The sequence below is a fragment of the Sus scrofa genome, chromosome 10 (genome assembly GCF_054392235.1).
Source record: "Sus scrofa isolate SSC_HxYL_T2T_F1_AM1 chromosome 10, Sscrofa_HxYL_maternal_Yorkshire_Landrace_v2.0, whole genome shotgun sequence".
Classification (NCBI taxonomy): Eukaryota; Metazoa; Chordata; class Mammalia; order Artiodactyla; family Suidae; genus Sus; species Sus scrofa.
Genome location: NC_139392.1, coordinates 93703675 through 93728670, shown reverse-complemented (window position 1 = coordinate 93728670; position 24996 = coordinate 93703675). Strand labels below are relative to the sequence as shown.

General features: G+C 59.3%; 1 protein-coding gene across 16 annotated transcripts; it reads right to left on the bottom strand.

Annotated features, from left to right (window-relative positions):
* Window positions 1-340: 340 nt before the first annotated feature.
* PITRM1 (pitrilysin metallopeptidase 1) lies at window positions 341-24979 on the bottom strand. Of its 16 annotated transcripts, none has more exons than XR_014818177.1 (27): window positions 24886-24979; window positions 22475-22577; window positions 20435-20541; window positions 20159-20329; window positions 19561-19675; window positions 19390-19486; window positions 18606-18766; window positions 17560-17686; window positions 17350-17438; window positions 16724-16852; window positions 16026-16139; window positions 15754-15850; window positions 14977-15111; window positions 13769-13907; window positions 8857-8973; window positions 7309-7441; window positions 6331-6451; window positions 6165-6209; window positions 5816-5981; window positions 5559-5659; window positions 3799-3919; window positions 3420-3476; window positions 2900-3012; window positions 1915-2040; window positions 1188-1333; window positions 869-971; window positions 341-794 (listed from the first exon to the last, which is right to left on the bottom strand). XR_014818177.1 is itself a non-coding variant. In XM_084980608.1 (27 exons), the coding sequence occupies exons 3-27, from the start codon at window positions 20490-20492 to the stop codon at window positions 701-703; spliced, it is 2907 nt and encodes a 968-aa protein (XP_084836734.1). In that variant the 5' UTR covers window positions 20493-20541; window positions 22475-22577; window positions 24886-24979; the 3' UTR covers window positions 341-700. The 16 variants fall into 16 exon arrangements, 8 of the variants coding, with proteins under 8 accessions (XP_084836734.1, XP_084836732.1, XP_020920720.2 ...); XR_014818179.1 differs by having other exon boundaries at window positions 6165-6241; window positions 7309-7383; XR_014818172.1 differs by having other exon boundaries at window positions 20159-20310.
* Window positions 24980-24996: the final 17 nt, after the last annotated feature.

Here is a 24996-nt window from a genome sequence, read left to right as displayed (position 1 = left end):
TGGAGGCGGAAGGTGGGGCACCTCTGTCTTCTCACTTCCCTTGTGCGTTTTCCCAGGAACTGCTCCAGCAAACTCATTTACAATAATGACTAGGAGTTCCCATTGTGGCTCCGCAGCTTAAGGACCTGACTAGTATCCACGAGGATGCGGGTTCGATCCTGGCCTTGCTCAGTGGGTTAAGGATCTGAGAGCTGTGGTGTAGGTACTAATATAATATGGCTTGGAACTGGCGTGGCTGTGGTGTAGGCTGGCAGCTATAGTTCTGATTGCACCTCTAGCCTGGGAACTTCTGCATGCCGTGGGTTAGGCCCTACAAAAGAAAGAAAATTATGAGCACAGGTAGGCCAGAGTCAGCTTTTATTTTTAAAATACATATTCTAGGATTAATAAAGTAAAATAAGCATTTATGTAATTAAAAAACCTTAAATTATAATTTGTGCATCTCCAGCAATCAGTGCGAGACTATTTCTTCAAGACCCTGACCTGCCAGGGCAGACCTTAGGCAAATTCTAAGATACACACATGATCAAGACTTGTCTAAGCAGAAATAACTTAAAGGCTGGATGGAGTTCCCGCTGTGGTGTGGTGGGTTAAGAACCCGACTGCAGGGGCTCGGGCAGCTGCAGACACAGGTGTGAGCCCCGGCCTGGGCGCTGTCGCGGTTACAGCTCAGACGCGATCCCCGGCCTGAGGACACCTGCTATCGTATGATCCAGGACGGGTCCTTCGCGATCCCCGAGTTTTCTGGTCCCAGCAGCGCCACGCCGCGTGTGCTCCTCCCGGTGCCCAGGTACCTAGGGGCGGGCGGGGTCACTGAGGCGCCCGCAGGGGTCGCAGGGTCTCCACCCAAGTCCCCGGTCCAACTCACCTGTTGCTCACGTCCACCAGCCCCTCGCGGCAGACGGCAAAGAGCTGCTCGCGGTGCACCTGCTTCATCTCATCCGAGAGGCCGTACAGGAAGTGGTCCAGCCCTGAGGGCGAGCGGAGGGGAGGGGTGGCAGGTGGCGGCCTCGTGGGTGGCCCTGTTTCTGCCCAAGGTCACACCGCTGACCTTCCCCTCCCGCCTCGGGCAGTCTCCTCCTGGCTGGCCGGAGACAGGGCCAAGGCGGACCCTGGACCTGCCCAGGACGGGGGAGGGAGGCCAGCGGGGGGCTGACTTCGGTCAAGGGGCCAGGTGTGTCCAGTACCTCTGTCTGAAGGAGCCACGGGAGCGTCCACGCTGGCGAAGACGGAGAGCTTGGCCTCGTCAATGTCCTGCTGCGTGAAGCGCCCGGACCGGGCCCAGTCCACGGCCTCCGCAAAGGACTGCAGCGTCTCCATGGAGCGCGGGTCCCTGGGGACCGAGGAGTCATTTGCACACTCACTAAGGAGCCAACGGGCCAGGCAGAGCCAGGAAGTCGGTGTGGAGACCCAGCCTGTCGCCCCGCTTCACCGCCACACGGAACCCGCCTCGGACCCAGGAGTGGGCCGGGCAGCGACCAGGAGGGAAGAGGACACGCAGCCGGGCGCACGTGTCCTGAGGTCTCAGGCGGCAAGCGCCTCGTCTTCCGCGTCCAGTCTGCATCTGGGCGAGGCCTCGGCGCGGAGAAGAGCCGCCCTTTCCCCGAGGCCCCAGGCCCGGGACGCAGACGCCTGGGGAGCCAGGGCTGTGGAGCTTCCAGGTCAACCTCTGACACAGCCTGGTCCCCAAGCTCCAGGTCCATCTAAGGTCCAGGTTTTCTGTCCCCTCCCGCTGTCCCTAAGACCTGGGAACTGAAAGGACCCTGCTGGGGGTGGGCACATGCTGACGCGGTGACATCAGTGAAAGCGACTTTTCTGGAGTTTGCTCTGCATGAAATGACCCTGGAGACGGAGGGGCCAGTGACCCAGTGACAGACGCCCCCTCCCCACGGGCGCCGGCAGCCAGAGCCCCACCTGTAGGAGAAGAGCGTGAATATCCCACCGTGGCTGAGCCGAGCGCCTCCGCCGTAAGCACCGCCTTTCTCTCGAATTTCCACGTGCAAGAACTTGGCAGTCATCAAGCGGGCCAGGACCTGAAGGCTGAAACGACGAACGCAACGCAAATGAAGAGGAACACGCCGTCGGCGAAGCACAGGCGCCGGAAACTCGGGAGGTCGGCTGCTTAAGGGACACCCAAGTGAAAACCAGACCAGACCCTCGCGACGTTGTATTTCACATAAAAACCAGGAGAGACACGTGGGGAGGATGCCCTCTGAACCCAGCCTGGATGCCAGGGCCGAGGTGGGGCCGCGGGACGGCCCTCCGAGCCGCCGCCTCCCTCCGCAGCCTCACGGCGCGGGGCTGTCAGCGCCGCAGGTGCATCGCGCAGCAAACAGGCGTCACCGTTATTCAGACCCGCCGCCAGCCCCTGGGCACGTGTGTGCACACGCGTGTGTGCGCATGAGGCCTCCCTGCCTCAGAGAACACCCTCCAACGGCGACTTTCTTTCGATGGGCCCTGTGTCCCCCACTGCTGCCCTGGACGCTCAAGGATGGTTCCAGAAGCGCCTTCACAGGGCAGCCCCGGGGACCCAGGAGGTGACCGGGCAGAGGGCAGGAGCGTGGGGGGGGCCCCCACCCTGGGGGCACCGAGAGGTGGGCCAGGCCTGCTGGGACGGGCTCTGCTTCACACATCTTTCTTTAGAAATTTCTATCGTTCCTGTTCCATAAGGAACCGGCTGGGAAACTATAAAACAGTCGGCAAGAAGCCTACGACCCTGCCTCCCGGGGGCGGGGACCCCTTGTTAGGTTACCTTCTGAACCTCCACCCTCCCGTCCATCAGCACAAACGCTCACCACCACCACCACCCCCCGCCCCCCGCCGGCCCAGAGCCAGGGGACCAGCGGACAGGACAGCAGTGTGGGTGGTGACCCTCAGCAGGCGGCCGCCCGGCCTGTACCTGGCGTGGTCGGGGTCCGTGTACGGGGCGGTCCTCACACACTCGGCCACGTAGTTCACGGGGAACGGGAGCAGGAAGTGCGTCTTCATCTGGCAGGGCTTGAAGGTGGGGTCCTGGGGGCAGAGGCCAGGCCGCGTCACCACGGGGCCCCCGCCAGCCGGGCAGGTGCCTGGCCACCCGCCTGGGATGTGCACACAGTAACAGCCGGGCTGCCAGCCCGCACACGTCCTCCTTCAAACCACGACGACCCAGACTCCACAGGGTCACGCGCTCAGGGACAGGCCACTGCACAGGGCTCGCGGTGTGGCGGAGCGTGACCTCGTCTGCTCGCCTTCCCAGGAAGGGGCTGACCCACCACCACGACCCAAGGCTGGGGGGGGGGGGACGTGACACCACACGGCCATGAAGTCAGGTGGACTGAGCAGCACAAGGCTGAGTCACAGGTCGGGACCCGAGGTGTGTACCCGCCGGGGCGAGGGGCCCGCCCAGAAGCCTGGGGACGCGGCAGAAGGGTCCTCACCGTCACCAGCTTCCTCAGGACTGGGGCGCTCCCGCCGGCTGCGCCAGGGGCGGGTTTCTGAAAGTAAAACGTTTCCACGAGAAATGAGGCGCGTCCCCGCCCCCAGGCAGGCTTTGAGGTTCCCTCGGGACAAGCGTCAGGGCGCGTCCGCTTAAGTGCACAAACGGGGGGCACTTCCTGGCAGCCTCTCGGGGCCGGGGAGCAGCAGGGGGAGGCCAGGGCCTGGGACGGGCCCGAACGACCCAGCGGTCACGGCGCAGGACGGAGGCCCAGCTGCTCTGAGGCTGGCCTGTCCCGCGCCCGGAGGAAGGGACCAGCGAGCGCAGGGTCCCCTCTCTGCAGGGGACGCCCTGCCGGGGTGGGAGACGCCAGGCCTCACCTCCACCACCTGCGGGCGCACCGGCTTCCTCTCCTTCTGGCTCCGGCTCAGGCTCCGGACGAAGCCGTCCACGGCCCTCTGGGCCTGAGGCATCTGCTGGGGTGTGGCGTTCACCGCACATCTGTACAAACAAGCGCACACAGAAAGCCACTGCTGTGAGAGGTGAACCAGCACCTTCTGTATAAAGAACACAAAAATAAGCAGACCAAAAAAAAAAAAAAAAAAAAAAAAATTAAAAGGAATGCCCGTCATGGCGCAGTGGTTAACGAATCCGACTAGGAACCATGAGGTTGCGGGTTCGGTCCCTGGCCTTGCTCAGTGGGTTAAGGATCCGGCGTTGCCGTGAGCTGTGGTGTAGGTTGCAGACGCGGCTCGGATCCCGCGTTGCTGTGGCTCTGGCGTAGGCCGGTGGCTACAGCTCCGATTGGACCCCTAGCCTGGGAGCCTCCATATGCTGTGGGAGCGGCCCAAGAAATAGCAAAAAGACAAAAAAAAAAAAAAAAAAAAAAGCAGACAGTGCTTAAAACAACACTCAGATGTGAAATGGTTACATGGAAACCTGAAAACAAAACCTGCCCGGAGCGAGAGCAAATCGAGGCCACGTCCTCGCCAGGAAGCTGTCAGGGCAGAAACAAGCCTTTCCCTGTCAGCGTCTCACAGCCCATCAAGGGCTGCTTCTGACTAAGCTGCGCTCTCCTGAGGACACGGGGAAGCCTGGGAACAGAATCACTGCCGAGAGGGCTAGGAACCAACCGGTCACTACAGGAGAAAACTGTAAGCAGCCAAAGGACCACCAAGCCCTCAGAAACATCTTACGTGGCTCTTGCCAGTTCCAAAAGGTTCGGCAGGTTAAGAACCCGACTAGTATCCATGAGGACGCGGGTTCGACTCCTGGCCTCACTCAGTGGGTTAAGGATCCAGCATTGCCGTGGCTGTGACACAGGCCGGCAGCTGCAGCTCCGATTCAACCCCTAGCCTGGGAACCTCCATGTGTTTTGGGTGCAGCCCTAAAAAGAGAAAAAAATTCCAGAGTCACAGATCCTGTCACAAGAAAGTTAGCTGAACCACACGGATGCTCACAAGCTGGATCGTTTCTCTTTTGGGCCAGAAGCGCCAGGTCTGCTCTGGCGGAAGCACCAGCAGGTACCCACACAGCAATGGGTCCCCTAGGCCTAGACCGACTGCTATGCACACTGCTCTCACCCTAAACCTGCAAGGCACTGTTCAGTGCAGGGAACAGAAGGCCCATGTGGTAAGCGGGTTCCCCTGGCTGGGCAGAAGGGCTGGCAGAGCCCATGGTGCCTCGGAGAACTGCCAGGAAAAAACCCCGGGCGCCCTCTGCCGAGACCCGCAGGCCAGCCCCAGTCTGCGCTGCTGGTGAGGCGGGGTCGCAAACTCACCGGCTGCTGGCCTTCCAGTCTCGCCCGCGCTGCGGAGGCTGACCCCACACTGGCGCGAAACAGTCCCAAGAGGAACCTCTGCGCCTTGGGGGGGGCGCAGTGAGACGGGGCAGCGCCGCGCTCGTTGACGGAGCACCTGCCGTTTGCCTGGAGCAGCGAGCCCCCCGCAGGCTCCAGGGCCTGAGCAGCTGCGCGCCTCGCACGGCCCAGAGCACGACGCCTTCCCGGGCGCGACACCCGCGTGCAGGATCGACCCTGACCGCCAGCAGACCGTCTGCGTCACCAAGACCGCGGGTGGAAGGCTCGCCAACCCCCCGCAGCAGCAGCGGGGGGCGAGGGTCCGACCTCTGCGGCCCCTACCTCAAGCTGTCCCGGTTCAGTAAGTGCTTTTTGATGCGCGGCAGCTTCTTCAGGACGGGCGTGAGGTCAGCCGTCTCCGCGATCCTCTTCATGAGCCTCACCTGAGCCGGGACGGACGGATGAGACCGCGGCCCAGGCAGAGGGGGTCCCCGATGCGGGGCCGCGGGGGCCCGGCCTGGAGAGGGCAGGGGTGGGCCCTGGGCTGGGAAGAGGCGCACGCGCCAGCAGGGCTTTCCCTGGGAGGTGCGGCCCGTCACCTGGTCCATGCCCCCGAAGGCCTCCTGCAGGTCCCCTGCGGACGCCAGGGTCCTGCCCGCCCTGATGGACGCGTACAGGTGGCCCGAGTCGGGGACGCCGTTGGCCAGCTCCTGGGCCGTCATCTTCACCAGCACGCGGAAGCGCTCCTCCTCCTCCAAGCGGGGGCTGCGGAGACGGAAGCTGGGAAGCGCCTGGGCCGCCCGCGCCCCCTTCAGCACGGGGGCGGTCCCAGGACTGTCCTCGGACAGTCCAGCCACAGGCGTCAGTGGTACATTAGCTTAGAGACCAAACACACGGGGAAGCCTGCGCCCGGAGGCCCATCGGACCCGGGCCTCTGCCGCCAGTTACCTGTTAAAGATCTCACTCCACAGACGCATCATGTCGGGGAGGTTTCTGTCGAGGCAGAGAGACGAGAAGAGCACACCCTAAACCAGGGAAGGAGGAGGACGGCAATCAATCACGACGCGACTTCACGGGAAGAAGACCCGGGAGGGACACGGCCCGGCCCTGCTACCTGCTCGTAGGTGTCGAGGTGCGTGTCGTCGGGAAGCACCTGCGGGCTGGCGGCCAGGCCCCCCGTCTTCAGCTCCACCTGCTGCGCCTGCTCCCTGTAGTCGAGGCTGCCGCAGCCCAGCCTGCGCGGGCAGACGCCGGGTCACCGGCGGGCTCTGCACGCCCAGCACACGCGTGCCCGTCCCGCACTGAGCCTCACACAGCCCTGCTCGCCCTCCCACGGCAGCCCCTCCATTACTTGCTGGGGAACCTGCAGGATAAGCCTTTCTGTGTTTTTCAGCAAAGCGGAAGCCACCTCAACACTGACGATGCTTTAGAAGAAACAATCTAATCCCTGCTCCTGAGGCAGGAGACAATTCACACCGTAGTGACTGAGGCCCAAAAGGGCAGGCGGTGGGAGTCATGTCCGCAGAAGGTCCAGGCACCTCCCCGGCACCCGACACAGCAGGTGCAGGGGCCTGTCCCTTCCCCGTGTGCCCGGAGGCAGGAAAGGAACCCAGCCTGCGGCTCTCAGGACGGAGCAGAGGGACGAGGACACGCAGTGGGTGCCCGCCCCAGTCCACGGGCCGAGGCCGGCAAGGCCAGGATCACAGGGTCACGACCCCAGCTCAGCGGGCAGGCCACGCGACGCGGCCTCCCAGGGCGACCCCAGGCCCACATGTCACATTTAGTGACTGGCCTTTCCTGATGAAAATAATGATTCTTTGTAATCCTAAGGCTCGGTGGGTGGGAGCTGCATCCGCGTGACTACGTTTATAAATAGACTCACGTTCCAAATCTTAGTTGGAAAGCGGGATTTTCATCAGGAAAATCCTCACGAATACCCAGCCGAGCTTCCAAACACACCGCGGCACCCCCACGGGATGTGAGACCGAGAGGGGTTCAGTGGGAAGCGCGGAACGGTGCCCGGGGACGACGCGCGAGGAGAGCCGCTCGCAGCGAGGACGCGGGGCCGAGGGCACCTCGGCCGGGCTCTTACTTGGTGAGGACGCTGCAGAAGAGCGGCACGTACGGCCGCAGCTCCTCGGGCACCGTGTTGAGGCTCGCGAAGGCCCTGAAGTAGACCAGGCCGTTGGTGGGCTGGGCGCAGCACTGCACGGGCACGTCCCCAGCTGCGGCACGAAAGGACTTGCTGAATTGTGGCCACGTGACCAACGTTCAATGGTTTTAAAATACTAATGCTTTTCAAGAGTGGAGGTTTCAATTTCGTGTTAGAAAAAACCAATAGCCACTGACTTGCTGTAATTCAGACGCATTTCCCTACTGTGCTTCGATTAGGGCAAACCTCCAAGGCTTCAACGCGGCGACCCGAGCTTCTGGACGCACAAAAGAGCAAGGTCGTCCTGGGCTTTATACCGCCCTGCGTCCCGGCTGCCCCCGCCCCGCCGACACTCAGACCCTCCCTCGTGTCAGCGGGGACCCTGGCAGGTCACGTCCACTACAAGTGACCTCACGTGACCCACCCCGAATGCGCCTCATGGCCCCTAACGAGTCGCATCCCCACCCCAAGAGGACCCGATGGCCACCGCACTCGGAATCCGTCCTGCTCAGCAGGCCTGGCCTCTGGGCCCCGGGGCCCCCGGGCCGCTGTGGGTGCTACTTCTACGTCCCAGCAGCAAGCCCCAGACCACCGCAGAACGAGGCACCGACCAGTGACCGATTCTGTCATGAGCTTCTCGGAGAAACCAAACTGCGGAGGTTAAAGGGTGAGCGGGAGGAGTTCCCGTCATGGCGCAGGGGTTAACGAATCTGACTAGGAACCATGAGGTTGCGGGTTCTATCCCTGCCCTTGCTCAGTGGGTTAGGGATCCGGCGTTGCCGTGAGCCGTGGTGTAGGTTGCAGACGCGGCTCGGATCCCGCGTTGCTGTGGCTCTGGCGTAGGCTGGCGGCTACAGCTCCGATTGGACCCCTAGCCTGGGAGCCTCCATATGCCGCGGGAGCGGCCCAAGAAATGGCAAAAAGCCAAAAAAAAAAAAAAAAAAAAAAAAAAAAGGTGAGTGGGAAGCGAACCCGCAGCCCAGAAGCCTGGCCCACAAGAGGCTTCATGGGCGTGGCCACGGGCACACGACTAACTCAGGAGTAGCGAGGAGGTTGGGCCCCGTTACAACAGGCAGGCGGAGACACGTCCCAGAGGGCAAAGGGCATCCTGGGCACAGCCTGAGACCCTCCCTGGACGTGGGACCACGGTGCAAGGCCACCTCCAAACTCCCTGAAAGAGCAGCAGCCGTGTCAGGGCCACAGGGCGTGTCCCCGCGTCCAGCAGAAGCCAGTGACAGGAATGACGCGGGAGGACCCTGGGACAGAGTGACCCCTGTACCCCCTGCAGCAGCCCCGCCTACAGCTGGCGCCCCCCTCCCCCCGCCCCCAAAGGGACACACAGGTCCCGAGTCGCCACCTGCCGTCCATGGAATGTGGACGGCAGGGCTAGACACAGGCTTAGGGCCCCGGAAGTCCTCCCCTTCCCCCAAGGACGCTGCGGTGCAACTGACCGCCAGCCAGGGCGTAGGACCCGCTGTCGCCACTGACCTGCCGTTGCCACCTCCAAGTCCGTGGCCGGGATGCGGGGCTCGATGTCAGACACCTTCAAGGCGGGCAGACAGGACGCGTCCTGCGGCTGACTCTGCTGCGCCTGCAATTCTAAACCTAGACGGGGACACGCGGGTCTCACGGCACCATCCCCTATTTCCCACGGCCTCCGAGGACGTGGGTCCCCAGCGCTGCGGGTTAGGGGCCGCGGGTCCCAGGGAACCAGAGCCCAGCACAGGGGGCCACGCGGCCGGTAGCGCTTCTCCTGCTTGTCACGCTCTGCTCGAGCAGGTTCCCCTCCAGCCCCCACTGCACAGAGACGGACCCTGGGACCGAAACTCGCGGGTCCCGTGGACCCACATCTAGGTCACAGATCACGACAATGTGTGGAACACACTTCTGGGCCCAATCTGATCTCGCACAGACCGGGGCGGGGGGGAGGGTCTCAGGGGCATCCGAGGGCCCCACACCCGCCTCTGAGTTCCCGGCACCAGGTCCCCAGGCCCGCAGAGGGTTGGGGCAGCGGCTCGCGGGCACCCCACCAGGCCCTGTGGAGGCCGCAGGGGCCAGCGCCCCACGCAGCACTCCCCACGACTGTCACCCGGACCAGCCGTCGTTGCCCCCCCACCGTCACCCCGAGTGCCCTGGCCCCTCAGATCTCCCCCTGCCCCCCCCCCCCCCCCGCTCTGGTCCTGAGCACTCCTCCCCAAGACTCCCACCCGCCCCCAGGAAACATCAGGCATCAGAGGCCACAAGAGAGCACCCCCCCCACTAGATCACAAGCCGCCCCCTCCCCCGCAAAACTGTGAGCCCGATGTTTCCACCACATCAGTTTCCCATCTCCCTCTGCGTCCGTCTCCGGGCTGGGCTCCGGCTCACAGGTGCCCACACAGCAGACCCACCGACTCGAGGCGACACAAGCATCTGTGAACTGCCCAAGGGCCCTGCACAGGTCCCTGTGGGACACACTTTTAGTGAGGGCCCCGGCCCCCCACGTGCTGGTGCGGACGGAAACACACTGGTTTTCCTAAGACAACACACCTCCGCAGCCAGGCCAGAACCTGCTGACTCAGGGAACGCGGGCCCGCTGCTTAGGCGTGGATCGACCTTCTGTGCTCCAAAGGCTTTAACCACAGACGCAAGACGGCTGGGACCACATCAAACTAAAAAGCTTCCGACAGCAAACGAAACCATCGGCAACGTGAAAAGGTCTGCTACGCAGCCGGAGACAGTATTTGCAAATCAAATGTTATCTGGCAAGGGGCTAATATCCAAAAGAGCTACAGAAATCACTAACAAAAACCAGGGAGTTCCCACTGGGGCTCAGTGGTTTCAAACCCAACTAGTATCCATGAGGACGTGGGTTCGATCCCTGGCCTCGCTCGGTGGGGTCAAGGATCCGGCGTTGCTGTGGCTCTGGTGCAGAGCAGCAGCTGTAGCTGAGATTCGACCCCCAGCCTGGGAGCTTGCATATGCCGAGGGTGTGGTCCTAAAAAGCAACAACGAACAAAATACAAAAAACAATTCAATTTAAAAAGGGGCTGAGGACCTAAACAGGCGTTTTTCCAAAGAGGACGTGCGGGAGGCCCACAGACAGATCAGGAAAAGCTGCTCAACATCACTGGCCCTCAGGGAAACGCAGACCGGAACCCATGAGCTGTCCCCGCGCACCTGTCGGAACAGCCGGGATAGAGACAAGAGGTCACCCGTGTTGGTGACGAGGTGGAGAAACTGAAACCCTGGCGGTGGGAACGCAAATGGTGCAGCCACGATGGAAAAGAGCACGCAGATTCCTCAGGAAACTCCAAGTGGTGGTGGCACAAGCACACACGGGTAAATGGAGCAGGAGGGAACCAGAGACACAGCCACACGCCTACGGCCAGTTACTCTCAGACCCAGGCGAGACCATCCCTGGAGGAAAGACAGTGTCTTCACCAAGCGGCGCTGGGGAGGCCGAGAGCCCCACGGAAGTCAATGACGCCGGAACACACCCACACGCTGCGCACAAAACAAACTCAGGATGGCCCGAAAGCCTCCCGTACAAGACAAGACATCACGGAAGAGACGAGGACAAAGGCCAACACCCTGACACAAATCACGCCAGTGTTTTCTCAGCTCAGTCTCCCAAGCAACAGAAATACAAGCAAACATAAACAAACGGGACTTGACCAAACGTACAAGCTTTGGCACAGCAAAGGAGACCACAAAGAAAATGAAAAACAACCTACAGACGGGGGGGAAGTATCTGCAAATGATGCAACCGATAAGGGATTAATTTCCAAAGTATACAAACAGCTCATACAACTCAATAACAAAAAAAGCAACCCAATCGAAAAGTGGCCAGAAGACCTAAACAGACGTTTCTCCAAAAAGACCCACAGACGGCAAACAAGCACATGAAAAAATGCTCAACATCCCTGATTATTAGAGAACTGCAAATCAAAACTACTCACACCTGTCAGAATGGCCATCGTTAGAAGGTCTACAAATGACGAGTGCTGGAGGGGGTGTGGAGAAAAGAGAACCTTCCTGCACTGTTGGTGGGAGTGTAAATCGGTACAACCACTATGGAAAAGAGTATGGAAGTTCCTCAGAAAACTAAATACAGAACCACCACATGACCCAGCAATCCCATTCCCGGGCACATATCCAGACAAAACCACAATTCAAAAAGATACCTGCACCTGTACGTTCACAGCAGCACTGTTCACAATCGCCAGGACGTGGCAACAGCCTAAATGTCCATCCACAGAGGAACAGACTAAGAAGATGCAGTACACACACACACGCAGGGGAGTATTACTCGGCCACGAGAAGGAAGGAAATCCTGCCACCTGCAACAGCACAGATGAACCTCAGGGGCATTTTCTCAGTGAAATAAGTCACAACAGAATAAATACCTATGGTCTCACGTACACATGGAATTTAAAAACAAAAACACAAAAAAGCAAGCTCACAGATACAGAGAACAGACTGGTACCTGTGGGGGGAGGGCAACGGATGAAGGGGGTCAAAGGGGCACCTCCCAGCTATAAAACGAGCAAGTCCTGGGGACGGGAGGGACCGCACCGTTACCGCACTGTGTCTGAAAATCGCTCAAAGAATAAACTGTAACCTTCTCTTCACGAGGCAAAACTCCACGCGTGGTGACGAACGTCTCCCAGACGGGCCGTCCCGCAACCTAGACACGTGCAATCTTTACACGTCCGCCTGCACCTCACGGGCCGCTCCTCGGCTACAGTCTTTTAAGAAGGCACGACGGAGCGTGGAGCGTGTCAGCAGGGACGCGTATCGACGGCATCTGCAGCAACAGGGAGGGACCTGGAGACGATCGCGCCGAGGGAAGTCAGACCAAGACGGACACCGGGTGACGTCACCTACATGCAGAGCTAAAAAGATGATACAAGTGCCCTTCTTCACAAGACAGAACCAGACTCCAGGACACTGGAAACAAACCTGCAGTCACCAAGGGGAAGGGGAGGGCTAATGAGGAGCTTGGGGTTACCAGAGACGCACCCTATGCCTCAAACAGACCAACAAGGACCTACCGCCCAGCACAGGGAAGCACAATCACCATCCTGCAAGGAAGTGCAACGGAAAAGAACACGAGAAAAGACACACATGCACAACTGGACCGCTTCACTGCACGCGAGAAACTACTCCGCACTGGCAACCACCCGCACTGCAATTCAAACAAATTTTTATGAGGGCGCTTAAAGTAACTGCATGTCTAAAGGAGAATTCAGAGAATACAGAACAGGTTAAGCGGAGCTCCCTGGTGGCCGAGTTAGGACCAGCACGTTCAACACGTGGCCTGGGTTCAAGCTGTGGTCTGAGACCTGAGATCACATATCAAGTCGCTACATGCCGTGGCCAAAAAAAAAGAAAGAAAAAGAAAAGAAACAAACCACGGTCACATGCGGACATTAATTTTGTCTCTACGAAATTCAGTCACCTCAAAGTGAGCATGAGCAGAACGGACTGTTTACCCGAAGTCCACACCACCTCCCGGCGAGCCTGACAGATGCTCTGTGCACCCCGTCAGCCTTTTCTCTGTTTCTGTGGGAGTGGAGCGCACGTGCGGTTGTGTGCGCTGCAGGTGTGTGTGCACGGATCTCAGCAGTATGTAAATCACACACAGGAAAATCTGCGAGTTCAAAGGTATAATCGAACGAGCTCTGACAAACGGACAGATGTGCTGCCACCCCAGCCGGCTCCCTGCCCAGCCCCGGCCTCCGGCCTTCTGTCACCGGAGCTCCACCACCAGGGTCGCAGGTGTTCCTTTGTGCCTGCTGACGTCAGCTGGCCTAAAGCTTTGTGCCTCATCGACTGCGAGCATCAGAAGCCGGTGCCCCCCGGGGGGCAGAGGCTGGGCGCGCCCCAGCGCGTGGACCCCGTGTTGGTGGAAATGAGCTGTTTCAAGTTCCACGTGGATGATGCTTCCTGTCTCCCGAGCAAACACTCAGGCCTGGGACTGCTGGGCTGTACAGGAGGTACCTGCTTCCATGAGCACGTGCCTGCACCACACGGGGCTTCGTGGGCAGCTCCGGGCCCGGGCCCCTGCCTGGAATGGCACGGCTGACCCTGCCCACCGGGCCCGTTCCAAGTTAACCACACACTGCCACCCGACACACGCTCAGGGGCCTGTTCCCGCAGCCCCTGCTCAGAGGAGGCATTTGCAAAATCTGTCAAATGAATAAACCTCACAAAGCCGCCGCCTTTCCAGTTCTCCTGCCTTCGGCCGGACCACGGGGTGGACGTGCCGAGAACTGTGGCCATCCTGCTGGGCCTGAACCCTGCACCACCACAGAACTCTGTAGATGTCCACTCACTGGCCGCAGCGAGCCCTGCCCCCGACTCTCGGCTCTGGACAGTGCAGCCTGGGTGAGGACAAGGGGTCACCAAGCCTGACCTTTCTCGTGGAGCCGCTGCTTGTCCTCCGGCGAAAGAGAGCTGACCTTTTGCTTCAGTTTTTCCGCTTCCATCTGCATTTGCTTCTCGGAATACTTGTCATCAGGCGTCATTGATAAAGTCAACTTGTGCTGATTATTCTGCAACAACGAGAGCAACAGAAAAGCCAAATGACACCCAGACTTTAGCAATAAGCCCCACACGCCGCCACCAGGGCGCTCTTGGCCCCACGATTCCGTCTTTCTGTTCACGGCGAAGGTGACAGAACCCGCCCCGAAGGGCTGCGTGCGCGCAGCAAGTCTCACAGTCCAGCTGCTGCGTGGTGACCGCAGGGTCCACGCCGGTACCACCGCCGTCAGAAGCACGGCCACCCTGGCTACTGTGTCTTAACCACACCCAACGCTCCCGTCACACCTTGGTGGCACAAAGAAACTGCTGCACTTTTTAATACCATAAACCCCTGGCTTTGGTCTAATTGAAGATAAAATAATTCAACTTCTATCTAGTCTTCGCCATACTATTCACTTCTCAAAGGCGAGAATTCTCCACTCAGTATTTTATAAATCATGAGCACAAGACGCTGGCCTAACGCACAAAGAAGCATCAGGCGGCTTGGTGTGCCTCCTTGTTTGTTCCAGCAACTGCTGCCACACGCGCGCGACAGCTCACCTGTGACCCCGCGCAGACTGAGGGCTCTGCAGCACGAAGATGCCACACAAAGTGACTGGTAACCCGGGGACCGAGGCCGAGGGCACAGAGCACAGCACTGCTCCTCTAGGCAAGGTCTCAGCACCCCAACCCCACCAGGGACCATCCCCCCGGGAACACACACCAAGTACAAAATCCCACAAATCCGGGCAAGCGACCAGAACGTTCACCCACAGAGGCAAGCCTCTCGTGTCCCACACACTCCTACTGACAAACAACAGAAAGAAACACAGGCCGGGTTTGTCACACGTGTGCCTGCACGTACATATACGGACAGAAAACACACAGGCGTGTGTTCAGACAAAAACCAACTTGCATCAGAATCTGGAAAACAGAATTGCTAAAGTTGATATGACCATTTATGTCTGTAATTAATAATCAATAAATTGGTACCTATTTATTATCAGAAATTGACTTACACAACGTCGATTAATATTCCTAACTTCATTACTACAAAATTCAACATCGAAATGAGAGACTTAAGTTCTCCAACTTTCTTACCTTAAAATACTGTTGCACTTTTTCTTGCAAAAACTTTGGATTGTCCTCCAGGCACTTCCTGAACTGCGCCACCTGAGCGCCCAGCTTTAGGAGCTCCACGGGGTCCCCGTCGTGGTTCCAGCAGGAAGCTATGTGCTGCGATGGGGGGCAGGGGGCGCTCAGCACCACGCAGGTGACCCGGGCTGTGTCAGCCCCAAGCACCCGCGGCCCGACACGTCATTCAGACCTGTTTCTACACTTTGAACCGCCAGAGACTAGGGTTCACAAAGTCACGCCCTTCTTCCTCCAGAAGAAGAAAAGCTAAACTCATTTCATACACATTTTTCCCCTAATAAAAAGCTTCGGTAAGCTGTAAAAACTATGTTCTGGAAAATACAATCACCCTCAGATCAACCGTTAGCAGAAATCCCCGTCCATCTAAAGCACTCTGTGTAGGAGTTCCTGCTGTGGCACAGCAGGTTAAGGACCCGGCACTGCCACAGCTGCAGCTCAGATTTGATCCCTGGCCTGGGCACGTCCACATGCGGCAGGAGTGGCCAAAAAAGTCAAAAACTAAGAAGTACTCTGTGTAAATCAATTAGAAAATAAGACACTAAAGAGCTAGCAAGAGACGACGTGTGAAATCGACGTGAATTAACTTTCTAGGGACTCCAAGCCCCAGAACTTCCAAGATGCAAATGAAAGGCTCCGGGAATGAAGAACAATCTATATTTTCAAGAACCACGAATTCCAAAAGTAACCAAGCAAGAGAAACGAGGCGTGACAGCCATCACCCACCAGCGTCAGGGCGAGTCCGAAGCTGACCGACTGGTGCTTCATCTGTATCTCAATCTTATGGAGCAAAGCTTCGATCCGATCAGCTTCAAATCCTTTCCTACAGAAACATCGAGCGCTCAGATGTGAACAGAAATCAGGGTTTCTGAACAACAGGGCAGCAGAGATACTATTCCAACAGCCCGCGTGGACGAACGCGCTGCGCTCTGCCAAGAGCCGCCAGCGGGATCCCCACCCCAGGCCTGAGGACGGGCAGCCCCGAAGAGGACACGCACTCGATGACGCCATCCAGCGTCCTGTCCACGAGGTCGCGGACTGCCCCGACGTCCTCTTCCGCGACCCCCTGCAGGCCCACGCTGAAGTAGGCCTCCCGCGTGCAGCCGTTGTACCTGGAACGCAAACACGGGGACGCGTGAGGTCCCCGCAAGTCTCCGTGGGCCCACAAGACGCTCTCCTGCGAAGCCAAACGCGCCGCAGGGCAGGGCACAGCCCGCCACACCCCCAGGGCCTCCCGCGACAGCAGGGACAGCAACGGCCCGAGTATTCGCCCCTCAGACAGGTCGCGGCCACACTCCCGCCCTTTACACGTTTCTAAGAATCCCCACAGTATAAGCTTGAGCCTTACGGCAGAGCGAACCCACAAAGGGCGAACTGCTGAGGTTTACAAACTCTTAAGCTATCAAAGAACATTGAACGACCTGATTCTCAAATCAGGCGGCAAAATGCTGTTCGGAGCTGCCCGAAGGGCTGTCTCGCTGGGTTTGTCTGTTTTGCCAAATGTCCCCTGCAAGGGACGCTACCAGCCTGTCCTGGATCCACAGCCGGGCAGCAAGGGAGCCGCCCTGCGCTACGGGACGTGAGCTCCCACGGCCCTACCCCCTCCCCGCCGTGACAGCCCCAAATGTGCCCAGACTTTGCCGACTGTCACAACGGCCCCCGACGGGGCCCAACGCCTGCCCCGCGCCCGGCATACCCGGCGTCGGGAGAGAAGCCCGTGCCGAGCCCAGACTCGATGAGGGACTGATAGAAGGGGGCGCTGGGGCCGCTGACCAGGAGCGAAGACAGGAGGCTCAGCGTGAAGGCTTCAAACGTGTCGGTGATGCTTCATGTGCGGGGAGGGAGACAAAAAGGGACAGCGGTCGGCCCTTTCAAACGCTTCCAAAAGCATTCAAATCACCGTCGAATCAACGCTTTCGTTGCCCCCCAACTGAAGTTCTAGAAATGCCTGCATTTCAACTTCTATTTTTAACAGCTACGTGGACCAAAAGACCCCCCCAAACCAAAAGCCGTCTTTTTGTTGGCAGAGCGCCGACCCACTGGGATGTGGGGCGGGCTGCTGACCGCAGGCGCCAGGCACTCGGCGTGTGGTCACAACCGCACGTCCCCACGGAGACGAGAACCCCGAGGAGACGGGCCACGCGGCCCAGCCAAGCAGCTGCCGAGGCGGGACGGCCACGGCGCCAGGACAGGGCGCCTTCCCGCCCGCTGGGACTCGAGCCCCGTGTGTCCGGGGCGCTTCCGAGGCCGGAGCCCACGGGGTGGTCCCAGCTCAGCGGCCTCAGGAGCCATCCGCCCCCTGCGCGGGGCTCGGACACTCACTGTGGCAGGAGGAAGCTGACGCTGACGGTGGTCTGTCCCGAGGAGCCGGCGGCCAGCGAGTCCGGGGCGCACGAGATCTGGAACTCTCTCTGGGAGGGACGGGGCGTGGGCGGGGCGGGCCGCGTGAGCAGGTCCAAACGCCCCCCCGGGGGGGACAACCGCCCAAGGGCCCCCAGACGAGCTTCCCTTCCCGAGCCTGGAGACACTCACCGGCTGGTCCCAGGGCTTCTGGGCCGGCACCGCCGTCCGGGGCTCGATTTTCTGAAACTTACTCAGCGCTTCTTCATGAATTTGTCTCAGATGCTGTTCCAGCGGAAAGTTCCCGTACGTGAAGAACCTGAAATTTCGAGAGAACAGCGTACTTCATCTGAGGTCAGACTAGACAGACATCAACACTGGCGCGTGGGCTGCAGCAGACCGAGTGCAGGTCCCCAAGCCCAGTGCCCTCACACGCGCTGCTGCTTCCCCCAAACGCCAGAGAGGCTTCTGCTCTTCTTATAAGATGTGCTTTAAACACACACACACTGCACAAAAGGCCGTTAATGAAATGTAAGTCTGGCCAAAACTGCTCTTCATCTTCAATCCCTGCTACACAGGCGCTACAGGAACCAAGTGAGTTACATATTAAAATGCTTAGACCTTGGAGTTCCCATCGTGGCAGCGGAAATGAGTCCGACTAGGAACCTCATGAGGTTGCAGGTTCGATCCCTGGCCTCGCTCAGTGGGTTAAGGATCCGGTGCTGCCGTGACCTGTAGTGCAGGTTGCAGACACGGCTCGGACCCCGAGTTGCTGTGGCACTGGCGTAGGCGGTGGCTGTAGCTCCGATTCACCCCCTAGCCTGGGAACCTCCATATGCTGCAGGTACAGCCCTAGGGGGAAAAAAAAAAGGTACTATTTTCCCCCTTGAAATAACCTCACGAACGTGGCTTTCCAGGAGTGTTTGATGTATCTGCAAATGTAACCATCAGCATTCCATGAACGATATCTGAAACAAGCTATGGATCAAAAGGTCAGTAGCCAGGGTTCAAGGGTGGCAGCCGCCACTTCTGGGCACCTGTGCAGGGGAGGACCTGCCACCCAGCACAAGGCTGAGAGCAGGGGGGAGGGGGCGGGAGCTGTCAGTGTGGACACGAGGGCGCGCCCAGGAAACGAGGACCTTATCCAAGCGTACAGAGTTAACGGAACCCCTGACCGGGACACAAGGGACGCGGGGCACTCAGCGCAGGGAGCACAAACCCCTCTACAGGCAGCCCACCTGGCGTTGCTGGGGTGGTAGTGGGTGGCGTGGAAGCGCCTCAGCTGCTCCCACGTGAGGTCCGGGATGCACAGGGGGTCCCCTCCAGAGACCACCGCGTACGTGTGGTCGGGAAGCAGTCGGTTCTGAAGGTGCTGCGAGAATATCCTCTCGTTATCCGCCTTCAAGTGAAAAACACACACACGTGAACACCAGTGCCACGTGCTGTCTCCCTGCAATCTAGCCACTTGGCTGTGTCCCAGGCGTGCGCCCACAGCACCCGGCAGGTGGCCTGGCCCTCATGGCACACAGGGACGTCAGCCACGTGTCCTTTTCGGCAGAAAGGTGTGTACGTGGGGTTTTTGGACGCGACGCTGCTGCGCACTAAGAGCCCCCAGGATGCAGCTTTTCCTTTGCGCCACTGGCGGGTTCCTGGGACGCGCCCCCGGCAGGTTCGCCTCGTAGGGGCGGCTCATCTGGAGACGTGAGCCGGAATTAGGCTCTGCAGGCCCCCCAGAGGCTCGGGCCTGAAAGGTGGAAGGGCCAGGCCTCACTCAGGGTGGTCAGGAACAGGTTCGGCCGGCACAGCGGCGGCAGGTTGCGGGCCATGGGGCCCGGCACAGTGGGGGGCTGCTGTCCGGTTCGCTGTCTTGTGGTCCTGCTCAGAGCACTGTCCCCGCTAAGCCAAGTTCTCACAAAGACAATCTAACGACGGCTGGGGACCCAACGGTCCCCAAGCCCACCTGTATGTCACCGTTTACACAGCAGGACAACGTCAACGCCACACAGAAACGAGAACACTCACAAACACGCCCTTCATCTCGTTGAAGACGACTCCTTTGAAGACCAAGGGCGTCTGCGGGTCGCTGGGGTCCTCGTGCTCCAGCCGCCATCCTTCCTGCCTGGAGAGCGACAGTGACCACGAGCCGACAGTGACCTCTGCTCAGGTCCAGATCGCCCCCCGACCACTACGCACCAGAAATCCAGCTCCCGCAAGCAGGGGAAAAAGGCCGCGTCCAGATACACAGACAGGAGGTTCTGGAAGTCCTTGGGGTTTTGTGTGGAGAACGGGTACAGCGTGTAGTCACTAGCTGGACACAAACAAAGAGGCTGTAAAAGACAGCAGTTCCCACACGACCCATGGAGGCAGCTCGATTCGCCCTCACAGCAGGCCCACGCTGGGGCCCCAGCTCGGGACACCTGCGGGCCCAGGGGGACAGCCGGCCGCGAGCGCCCACTGCCCGTGCTCAGCTGCGCTCGGGGCCCACGGCCATGCCCAGCGCCAGCCCCCCACTGCCCCGTGCCCTGCGTCAACACCCAGACGCCAGCGCCAGAGGCTGAGCTTCACGGCAGTGTCCCCCAAGAAAACGGCTGTCCCCCTGTCCAGAAAAACTCAGATGCCTTTCTCCCAAACTCCAGGTTTTATAATCAGCCACCACGTGGCCTTCCTGAGGCGTTACAGACAGAGAAGGGCAGGTCAACCCACAGCCCGCGGGTGCCCGCCCCCCAACCCGAGAGCGGGAGCGGGGGTGGTCCTCGAACCCTCGGCAGCCCCGCAGGGCCGAGCGTCTCACCCGTGAAGGCGTTCATGAACGTGCACAGCGACCTGTTCAGCATCTTGAAGAAGGGGTCCCTGCAGGGGTACCTCTGGGAGCCGCACAGGACCGTGTGCTCCAGGATGTGGGGTGCGCCGCTGCTGTCCGCAGGGGTCGTGCGGAACTGCACGCTGCGGGGGGAAGGCCGGCCTGCGGTCACGGTCACGGGCCTGCTCTGCGGCAGGCGGGGGGTCAGCCCCTGCGCGTCCCCCCAACTTCAAAGCCCCGAGGCGAGGCAGGAGCTGCCGCCCGCACCTGAAGGTGTTGTTTCTGTCCTCCCTGGCCAGGTGCAGGTACTGCGCGCCCGTGCCATCGTGGCTGAGCCTCACGGCCGTCAGGGACAGCTCGGGGACGGCCGTTACCTGAACCAACGGGGGAAAGAGCGGCCGCTGACGCAGCTGGGAAGGTGGCCGGCAGGCCCGGGGCCAGCTCGCTGCGGGAAGCCGGCGGCCCTGCCGGGGGCTGGGGACCGGGGACCAGGCGCCCCACTCCTTCCCAAAGGCTCCCGGCTGCCTGCCCCATCTGCCCCGGTGCCCTGGAGGGAGGAGCCTCCCACTTGAGGCTGCACGCCCAAGGCCCGGGGCCACGAAGTCTGCGGAGACCTCGGAGCCTGGACGCAGACCCTTCTGCCCCCAGGCTGCCGGGGCGCTGGCCTGGAACCTCTGCCCCGAGGGAACTTGGCGAGGGCCGGGGACAGGAGATAAACACGGGACAGACGGGCCTGGGCGCTGAGGGCGGCTCCTGGGACTCGGAGGCTTCCTTTGGGTGACGAGTCCCTGGCGGTGAGCGGGGACTGTCCCCAGCTCCCAGCGGGAGGGCCTGGGGGGCACCAATCATTCCCCATGAAGCCAACCCATCCTCTCTCCACCGAGGAGTGTTGGGGGGGGGGGGGCGAGACCTTCATGTAAGTTCCACTGTCCTTGCACTGAAGCGACTGTGTCAAGCCCCGCTCCAGCCACCGGCCTTGCTGATGCGACTGGCTGGCAGAGTGAGAGCAGCACCCTGGAGGCCCTGCCACAAAATGCTCCGCGAGCAGCCTGGCGAGGCCCACCTGATCCAGAGCTGAGATTTCTGGGTACCTCAGTGTGCTGCTGTGCTTGCTAAGACGTGATTCATGTATTTAAAACTGGCTGCCCCATAACAGGGAGCTCCTGCTGCAGCTCAGCAGGTTAAGAACCCGTCTCTGTTAAGGACGTGGGTTCGATCCCTGGCCTCGCTCAGAGGGTTAAGGATCTGGCACTGCCGCAAGTTGTGGAGAAGGTCGCAGGTGCAGCTGGGATCTGGCGCAGCTGGGGCTGTGGCCTGAAGCTGCAGCTCAGATTTGACCCTTAGCCTGGGAACATCCATATGTCACAGGTGGGGCCCTAAAAATAAAAATAAATAAAAACAAGTCTGTCCCATAACAGCTTTCACAGTGACTATCTTGCCAAAAGGATCATGGCTTATCCTCAATTAAGTTTCCATAAAACCTGAGACATAAAGGAAAAGAACTAAAGCCTCTGAACGAGGTCTTATTAACCCTGACGCTATCAGAAACCCGACATCTTCTGAGCGCCTTTAGGCGCCTCACAAACGCTCTCGCCCGTGACCACAAACTCAAACGGCTCTCCTGGACCCTGCTGTGCCCCCTGCCCCTCACTGGCCCTGCTCCTGGCACACCCCACCCATGCCCACCCCACCCGGCAGACCCCTCTCCTGCGTCTTCCTCATACCCCCTGCCCTCCTTGCCCTGTTCCTCCTGCCGTAGCCGCACACGCGTCCTGGGCTATGGGCTGCTTTCCTCTGTAGGTTAGAGAGGCAGGCACAGCGTGCAGCCCACAGCCAGTCACTCACGTGATGTACATCGCTTTCAATTACTGCGTTAGAGAAACTACGCCAAAGTTTAAATGCAACAAAACAAGGACCAAATGAAACCCGCTTGAACACCAACTTCAGCAACCACAGGCCCGTCATCTCTTTTCTGTTTCTGAAACCTCATGGCTCAAAACCAGAAAAATTTTGCCTACGTTTGGAGCAAACTCAGCTCAGCTGATGGCAAAACCTGACCTGAACAGATGTGGGGCCTTCTGTCTTTCTTGCAGCAGCCAGTGTGAGCCATCCTGTCTGATGCAGAAACTTTCCAAGAACAGAAAAGGGGTCAGGGATGGGTACTCACTCAAGAGTGAGGCAGTCCTTTCCTCTGCAAACTCTGCTCCTTTGAGGGCCTGCTGTGAAGCGGGGGAGCCAGGGCCTGGGGACGCGGAGGAAAACCAAAACCCGGGAAGCCTGGGCTCTGGGGCCTCACCGGTTACCTACCTGGCTGACAGTGAACCCGTGGAGCTTCTCTCCGACCTGGTACCGCAGCGCCCTCTCACAGGCCGCGCTGCTCTCCCACCTCCATGCTCTGAGGTCCGCGCTGCTGCGTTTAAGGAAAGTTATCAAAGTGAGACTGATTTGCAGGAAGACTGGCTACACAACTCAGCAACATGGCAAAGATGTTGCCGTGTGAGAAAGAATTCAAAGAAAAACTTAAAACTTGCATCTTCCAAACACTTCCCTAAAAATTTCCACTGAAGTTCTTTCAACTTTATCTCAATTCAGCTAAAGGCTCATCAGATCAACTAATTAAATATTGAGAACCTTTAATTTGCATATATCATGTATAACTGGAATACAGTATGACACCCATTTTTCCCTTACGTATTTAAAAAAACGACTCGCACACCTGCACTCACACACCAGTACACATGCCTAACAACGTGAACACCACTCGTGAGCGCCCCAAGCCCCTCGCCCAGAAGGACAACAGAGAAACCAGAAATTAGGGACTATTCAGTTGAGAAACTCAGTCCTAAGAATGATGTGGGCACGTGATGCTGAACCCCCAAAACACAAAAGACACGGTATGCCTCTGAGTAGGTACTAAGAGGTAACACAATAGGAATGTGTACGGGTGGTAAAAATACTAAGAAAAGCAAGGAAATGGTTTCTGTAAACCAGAAGAGAGATTTCATTTAAGAGAGGAAGAGTTGGGGTAATCTTAAACTGGGTAATGGCGACACAATTTATTTTTAAGGAATTTTTCTCTCAACTGTATTATGCATTTCATGGAATATTCTACACTGAGAAAATATTCCACTTACAGAAAATATGCACAGAAAACACCGATTCATTCGAAAACAAGCAATATTATGGCGATATTCTATAAAAACACAATATTTCACTCACTGATTTAGCAAACTCTAGAATTACGGGAAAGAGGATTTTAACCCAAAGACACCAAAAGGGCACCCCCAAACCTGACCCCCTCCCCCATCACTTCTTTCCCTGGTCTAACACCAGATAAACTCCACCATGAAATAAACAATTAGCATGAAACTAAACAATTTATCTTTCCTTTTTTTTTTCCTCTTTAAGGCTGCATCCACACATGTGGAAGTTCCCAGGCCAGGGATTGAATCCAAGCTGCAGCTGTGGCCACATCGGATCCTTTAACCCACCACACCGAGCCAGGGTCAAACTAGAACCTCCACAGCAACAAGCTGCTACAGTCAGATTCTTCACCCACTGCGCCACAGTGGAAACTCCAGCAATTCATCTTTCTTTAAAAAGTGAAATGTGGGAGTTCCCGTCGTGGCTCAGAGGGTTAAGGCCCCAAAACTGTCTCCATGGGGATGTGGGTTCCATCCCTGGCCTCACTCAGTGGGTTAAGGATCCGGCGTTGCCATGAGCTGTGGCGTAGATCACAGCTACATCTCTGATTCGGCCTGCCTGTGGCTGTGGTGTAGGCCCTCAGCTGTGGCTCCAATTTGACCCCCCGCCTAGGAACTTCCATAAGCCTCAGGTGCCATTAAAAAGAAAAAAAACAAAAGTAAAATGTCACGACTTTTTACAAACTCAAAGGGAAGGACGCTCATTCATAGTTCGAAATTAAGTGCATTCTTTTCCCATAGACCTAGTCATTAAACGAGAAGTTCCATTCCCAGAGGCTCCACTCCCACCAAAAATGCAGGTTAAGTGCAGGTGCAGAAGCCTCAGGCCTCCTCGCCCCCGCCCCCCAACTACAGGGAAATGGGAGCAAACGACTCTTCAGACCCAAAACTACCGGTTCCTTTTACTCCTCGCATTAAAATCCTCATCAATGACAGTCCCTCAAAAGCCCCGACAACCTGCGGGCAGGGCCACCCGCTCTGGGGTCGCCTGAGGACCTGGAGGCAGAGGGGGTCAGGCCAGGTCTTCTAGGGCTTTACCCCAGGGTTCCCTGGCTGCACCACCCAACCCTAAGCCGACAGGGCACCCTTCCCTTTGGGGGAGCTACCGGGACTGGGCTGGGGCGGCCGCGGCAGAGGGGCCGCTCTGCCACCCTGAGGGGCTAAAGGAGCCCCCCACCCAGGCCCTGCTGGGGGGCTCCGGGGCAGGAGCCCCCCACCCAGGCCCTGCTGGGGGGCTCCGGGGCAGGAGCCCCCCACCCAGGCCCTGCTGGGGGGCTCCGGGGCAGGAGCCCCCCACCCAGGCCCTGCTGGGGGGCTCCGGGGCAGGAGCCCCCCACCCAGGCCCTGCTGGGGGGCTCCGGGGCAGGAGCCCCCAGGGGAGGGGTTTCAGGGGGCAGGAGACCCAGAACAGGGCCCTAACCCAGGAGCCTCCGCCGCCCGCCCGCCGGCGTCCCTCCCTCCGGGCGACTTCCTGCGCCTCCCCACACCCCCGCCGCCACCGCCACCGCGTCGCACCGGCCGCCGAGGCCCCGCAGCGCGCCCCTCGCCCTCCAGCCGCTGCGCCACATGGCCGAGGACCAGCACGGCGGCCGCCGCGACCCCGCTGATCCCGACGCACGGCCTGGG

Excerpts from the sequence above, each read along its gene's own strand:
- PITRM1 (XM_084980606.1), bottom strand. The coding sequence starts at position 24,938 with ATGTGGCGCAGCGGCTGGAGGGCGAGGGGCGCGCTGCGGGGCCTCGGC. Across the intron at positions 19,487-19,560 it reads TTGCGGGAGCTGGATTTCTG|GCAGGAAGGATGGCGGCTGG; the intron begins GTGCGTAGTGGT and ends GTCGCTCTCCAG. Across the intron at positions 3,013-3,419 it reads TCCTGAGGAAGCTGGTGACG|GACCCCACCTTCAAGCCCTG; the intron begins GTGAGGACCCTT and ends CTCTGCCCCCAG.